This window comes from Haemorhous mexicanus, chromosome 11 (genome assembly GCF_027477595.1).
Source record: "Haemorhous mexicanus isolate bHaeMex1 chromosome 11, bHaeMex1.pri, whole genome shotgun sequence".
Lineage (NCBI taxonomy): Eukaryota > Metazoa > Chordata > Aves > Passeriformes > Fringillidae > Haemorhous > Haemorhous mexicanus.
In genome coordinates, this window is record NC_082351.1 from 4,436,784 (window position 1) to 4,443,398 (window position 6,615).

Sequence of the window (6,615 nt, forward strand, 5' to 3'; positions counted from 1 at the left end):
ATGGGATCTTGAGGGTTACAATAATGACAGGAAAGTTTCTGGAAAAAGGGGCAGGAGGGACTGACATGGTTCATCCTAGGAGGAGGAACAGGGCACATTCAGGAACAAAGGTCAAGTCTTTGGGAAGATGGAAAACCAGGGAAAAACCAACAACAGAAGTGCAAAGGAACAGTCCATTAAGGATAAAATATGCTATAGGAATACAAATTACAAGGGGGGGGGGGGGGGGTTGTAGAACCGACCATTGAAACTGAATTGCAAATGAAAACACAATAGAAACACTCCACAACACCCCAGTGCACAAGGAAGAGCTAGAGATGCCACCACTCTTGGTGAGCTGTGGATCTGATGGAGGCACAGTTTGGAGAAAAAGGAATTGCCTGGCTGGTCACATCCAGGGGGTTGTGGTCAATGGCTCAGAGGCCCAGTGGATGTCAGTGCTCTGTGGTCTCTCTCAGGGTGACAGCAAAACCTCCCTGGACACTGGGAACTCAGTGTCCTGATGGTGCTGCTGGACAAGAGAGATGGAGGTGCCTCCCAAAAAGAACTGTTCAGATTGCCCAAGTCTTTCAGACCTGCTCAGTGAATGAGCAGCTGATTGAAGTGCAAAGATACTGAGAAACCACACAATCCCTTCCATGGGAAGAAACATCTCCCCATCCAAGCCTCCCCTGTCTTTATCCAACTCCAAGAGGAACAGACATATCTATATCTATCTATCTAGCTAACAAAATACCTTCAGCTTTAAATAAAATCTCATTATTTATCCTTTTGCTATGAAGTAGTGGTTAAAAGTTTTCTTTTAAAGAGATAGATTTAGTAAAGACATAAAATAACAGATGCTTTTAAGGTGTCGAATATGGAAAGTGCAGCGAATTCCTCCCTGACTGACATTCATTCACTCTGGCCACCCACAGGCATCAGGCGCTGGCAATTACACACTTTTGATACAATACCAATGGTAAGTATACAATTTCTTGAGATGTCTTTTTCCTCTGAAATGAATTGAACTCCAGCTTTTCAGGAAGGAATTTATTGAGGTTTACCTTTATAGTTGAACTGACTCACTAACTTTACAGGAATCAAAAAAGAAAAGCTGAAAGATAGTCCAGACAGAAACCTGAGACATTCATCAGAGTAGGAAGATCAGGATGGGCACCTGAAGAAAAGAACGATGAACTATTTGGTCAACTAGGCTGGTTTAGGAACCCAGTGATGGGACAGGGGCAGTTCAAGCCCTGGCACAGGAACCTGTGCACTCCGAAAAAGATCATGTTTAAGTCATACAGATTGCAGGAATATGAATCTGGAATATGAAATCAGGAATAGGTGATTATAATTACACACTCCAATTTAGGACAACATTTAATCACTTGCAGGTACTTAAAGACTTGCTTGACTAAATGCAAACTGTTGTTTCCTGCATTAGGGATTATAACTTAAGGGCACGGTTGGGATTTCAGATCTAAGTGATTGCAAGTTGATGAAGGTCTAGAAGAGGGATTTAGATGCTAAAAGAGCTTTTAAAATCTGATCCTAAACGAAGAAAGCATTTCCTTGATAAATATGAAACTATAAACAGGAGCAGTGTGTAAAGCTCATAGATTAGAGTCATTCTTGAATATGATCCTCTCTGGAAGAAACTGGACTTTAGCTGGAGGAAACCTGTGGCTCACCAAGCCAGATAGGGTGAATTCTCAGCAGAGATACCTGCAATTGTCAGTGCTTTCTGCAGAACACCCAAATCCCCCCATTCCTCTCCAGCCCTTCCTTGCAGCATTAGCTCTTGCCAACTGCAGACCCTGCTCACAAACTCTGTGTGGCAGCTGGCAGGGGAGAAAACTGCTCACTGGAAAGGTGACTGAAACACAGGCAGACTTTAACAGTACAGGTAACAGCAACCAAAAGACAGCCTGACTTAAGCAACAGGACAAGTGACACTCTTGCCAAGTGACAGCCAGAACCCTGTGGATTCCCAGCTGTCCCTCCCTCTCCATGCCTCAGCCAACCCATCTCTTCCCCTCACCAAGCACTCCCAGCAGCTCACCCGAGCCACACCCATGGATGTGGGCTCCTGCAGGTCAGGAGAAGGTGATTCTCTCGCAGCAGGAGGCGTTTGGGCTGCCTGAGCAGCAGCGTGAGCGAGCAGAGGGAGTGGGACAAGCTGGGACAGCCAAGGCTGCGTGGGGCAGAGCTGCTGCTGAACCCTTTCCTCACCCTAACACACAGCTCTGCACCGCTTATTCACCATTTTGTGCCGGTTTGGGCCCCTTGTGTGCCACTCCGGGAACACGTGGAGTGGTGGGATTCCCTGTGTTATGGAATATGAGCACAGGCATGCAAGTCCCAGTTATCATTATGCATCTCTTAAGTCAAACTGTTTGCACCGAGAGCTGTTTCACTGGATGGGGAGGTGCAGGTGCTTTGTGGCCAACAGAGAATCTCAGAGGCTAAAAGCTGGCCTGGGCCTCTGCTAAATGTGCTACAGGGCTAAAAAAGGGGTGTAGTTCCCACATGGTCAGACCAGCACCATTCCTGAGCTTGACACTCACTTTAAATTAGCATGCAATTAAAAAAGAAGTATTACAAATGAAGGTTGTCTTACAAGGAACATATAATTTGCATTTCTAAACTGGCACTCTTTGTTTTGATGTAACCCATGAAGTTCCTGTTCTGCAAGGCCAGTGGACATTGTTGATTGCCTTTAACCTGTTTCAAGGTGATCTTTTTATCCTTCATGGTACTTTGGAAAAGCAATTCCATAGGACAAGAACCCATCTTAAAACCTTTGGTGCCTATGCCAAGGAGAAGGTGACAGCCCTGACAAGCTGTGTGATCCCTTTTAGCACCAGGAGTTGTGTCATTCCTCCAGAGTCCCCTGACAGTCACCTTGAACTTTACATGCCCTCGCAGGGGTTTTTAAATCCTACAGGTGTTTAAAGAAATGCTTCTATTTTCTTTGATCTTCTGCAACCATGCATGTATTAACATTCACAATGCTGCCAGAAAGACACTGGATAAAATGGTTCTTTTTAGAACTTCCTCACTTCATAAAACACTACAATAGCTAGGATGCCACAAATAACTCACTATGAATTCTTCTTATAAGCAAACAGAGGAAGTGTGAGTTTAGGAAGAGGCAAGGACTTCAGAAGGTGCAATTTATTAAAATACTAGATTTAGCGTGTAAGTAAAAATATGTCTAGAAATACTGATTTTCTTTGGGTCAGTGAAAATATAAACTAGATTTTATTCCTTAGGTCAGTCTGGAACTTGGGCAGAAATGACTAACGCTTACTAACCATCGGTGAGTCCAAGTTTGGTCTGAGGTTAAAAGCAACAAAAGCAGTGGACTATTAAATTTGTGACCAACTTTCTGACTTCTGGAAGGATTTGTTTATGCCGTTGCAAAAGTGGGGTTTAGTTGGCAAGTGTTTTTTGAGATTCCCACTCTATTATTTTGTGGGTTTAGGAACGTTTCAGCTTCCCTCCTCTATCACCTGTTCTCTCAGTGAAGAAGCAATGAAGTCACAGCAAGTTTCCAACCAGCAGCCAGAAGTTGTCCTTGTGTGCTTTTCCCCAATTCCTAGGACAAGCTGAAGAGCTTTTATACAAAATGGAGAGTCAGCCATCTGATTACAGCTGGCTTGGGATGGGACCGAAGGACCAGGAAAGGCAGCGGAAAAAGTCTGTTGGAAATGGTTTCTGAAGGACGTTCAGCAATTTGTGTTGGGGCTTTCCTGAAGCATTAGCATGCTGAGTTCTGTTGTTGAGTGTCTGAGGAGTGACTTCAGCTCTCTGCAGACCAGCACCCTTTGGCCTGGAAGACTGCTAGATCTCCTAAAGACCCCTACCAAGAAAATGGATGAGCAGCTTCTAATTTCCCTCTGGCCAGATTTTACAAGGTGTTCTGGAGACATCTAATAAGCCCCAACCAGAGATTCTCAAACTCACCTGTGCCCCAACACTGAATTTATGGGCACTTTTTGTCAGACTCCAACCTACCTGTAGTGCTGCAGTTGTGATTCCAGCTGCTGGATGTGTATTTGCAGATGTGGCACCTCCTTAGCTCTCACTTCCAGCTCCTTCACTTTGCCAAGACTGTTCAGGACAGCGTGTCTGGCCTCTTCCACCTTCCTCCTCGTCTCTGCCTGCTCCCTCTTCAGGTTACGGTTGCAATCTTCCAGGCTGACCAGAGCTTCCTGAGAGCTCTTCAGCTCCTTCTCCAGCTCCTGGCTGAACCTGATGGCTTCTTCAATCTGCCCATCCCTGGAGCTCCGCATGAGCTCCATTTCCTCCAGGACACTTTGGAGGCACTTGGTCTGGGCGTGCTTCTGTGTTAATGGTCTCTTCCTCCCTATGAAGCAGGATCCTCCTTCTCTATGGCTGGCATGGCTCTTCCACAGTCCCACCTGTAATGACCAGGAGCACAAAGCAGGGAGAAAATGATGGGCTTTAATGAAGACTGAAAGTGGCTGGATTGTGCTTTGTTGGTTTGGTTTTTTTTTTCAATCACATCGAGCTGATCAGCAACTAACTTTGCCAAATACAGAGACAAGGAAACAATCTCTGGAAAGTAGGTTTTAATAACTAGCTATGTATTTAATTTTCAACCTACACACTTATCATATTAGTGCACAAGTTTCTGTGTAGCTTTCATGTCATTACTATGGTCTGTACTCAGGAGTCAGGCAGTCTGCTGAAAAAGATATTTACAATGAAGTTGTGTTCAGAAGAAGAGAGCAGGGAGCAGCTGGGGGTGCTCTGAAGCTCTCCTCTTTGTCGTTTTCATTCATCCTGGGACCTCTGACTGGTGACTTTGTGTTTGCTGTTGATTTCCTTTCCCTTTTGCAGATGAAAATGGTAAAGGCGTCTCTGACCTGCCTTGCTGGACATTGGGAAGACAACAGTCATCTACTGCAAGTGGAAGTGTCACAGGTGGAGCAGAGTTCTGTCAGTGCTGTATTAGTATCAAATCACACCTGGTGAGACCTGCCAGAACAATGGGTCCATGCTGCCCTTCCCTGCTCTGCCTGTTCCACGCTATTTCATGCCAGAGGAATTTAACTGCTGTTAAGTGTCTATGTGTGTCACTCGAGCCCGTACAGCAGAACCAGCAGAAACCAGCCCCGGAATTAATGGGGCTGTGCAGAGGAGCCCCAGACTATTCATCAGCCTGCCTGCAGAACTGGCTCCAACTCTGAACTCTTGTGACCACACTCTGAGGAAAACATCCTTCTAATATTCCTTTCAGGCACTTCTGACTGAGACACTGCTTGTGCTTGTGCAGGCAGGAATGCAAAAGTTCTTTCTCACTTCAGGAAAAACCCTGCACTGGTGCACATCCAGCATATGCTATCAGCACATCCTGACTGCGCGTGCAGTAGAAGAAACAGCAGCATTGTACGCGTGGGTTTGTTAAGCCGTAGTCCCCTACACTGTAAACAGAGTGCTCTTCACAACTATATTTATGGTACACCGGTGCCATACATTTCTCCTTAAAGCCTCCCTGTAACCAAACTTTGCTAAAAAGTTAATGCCGACGATGAACGAGCAACTTCGGCCTCAGTCTGGCAGCGGAGGGGTTATAAACACCGACTCTCCGAGAGCAGCATCTCTCCTGAAGCGCTCGGGGCCAGCCGAGCCGCCCCCGGGAGGCCGCTGCAGAAGCCGGCCCGGACTCACCTGCAGCGCCAGGCACCGCGCATCGCTGCTCTGCAGGGCGGCGCGCATGTCCTCCACCAGCTCCCGCAGGCTGCCGTTCTCCTCCTCCAGCTTGGCCATGCGGTCCTCGGCCTGCTCCAGCGCCACGATCTCCTCGTAGCACTCTCGGGAGCGGGGCCCCGGCGGCCGCCGCTCGGCGCTGCCCGCGGCTCCGCGGCCGGCGGGGTCGGTGCGGCGGCGGCGGCGGGGGCTGCGCAGGCGGATCTGGGTCTCGATGTGCTCGCTCTCCCGGCCCAGCGGCAGCCGCGGCCCCGCGCGGGTGCTGAAGTGGCCGCAGAGCCGCGCGTGGAACTGGCGGAAGGTGAGCTCGGCCGAGAGCCCGTCCCACAGCTCCGCGCACTCCTCGGGCTCCGCCGCCTCCTCCAGCCCCAGCACCTGGCACAGCGTGCGGAAGTCCTCGCCGGGGATGCGGCCCGAACCGGCGCAGTCCAAGCGGTGGAAGATCTCCTGCAGGTACTGGTCCAGGCCGGTGGCCAGCACGACGATCTCGTTCTCCACGCCGCGGTCCAGCCCGTAGTGGTAGGCGAGGGCGCTGACCAGCCACTGCGTGCGCCGGGCCGGCCGCCCGTAGGGGTCCCAGCCCTCAGGCGGCTCCATCGCGCCCGCCCGGCCCGCGGCGCTGCCCGAGCATCCTGAGCTCCCGCCCGGCCGAGCGCTCGGCCCCGGCCCGCGGCGGGGCGGGACGGGCGGGGCGGGGCCGCCACCGCTCCAGCGCCGCTCGCCGAGCGCCCGGCTCGCCCCGCAGCGGAGCCGCGTCCGCCTTTGTCCGGCACCAAAGGGGATTCCGGCAAAGCGGCTGGGTGCCATCCTGCTCCGTTTGGCTGCCAAGCCTGCGCCCCAAGTGTCTTTCTCATTTCTTAACTCATTTCTCCCTTCTGCTTTCTCTTTAGC

The 6,615-nt window shown here is 49.9% G+C and overlaps 1 protein-coding gene across 1 annotated transcript; it reads right to left on the reverse strand.

Annotated features, from left to right (window-relative positions):
* Window positions 1-3,234: 3,234 nt before the first annotated feature.
* Window positions 3,235-6,388, reverse strand: LOC132332122 (EF-hand and coiled-coil domain-containing protein 1-like). Its single transcript, XM_059856093.1, has 2 exons — window positions 5,686-6,388; window positions 3,235-4,412 (listed from the first exon to the last, which is right to left on the reverse strand). The coding sequence occupies exons 1-2, from the start codon at window positions 6,319-6,321 to the stop codon at window positions 4,002-4,004; spliced, it is 1,047 nt and encodes a 348-aa protein (XP_059712076.1). The 5' UTR covers window positions 6,322-6,388; the 3' UTR covers window positions 3,235-4,001.
* Between the last annotated feature and the right edge of the window lie 227 nt (window positions 6,389-6,615).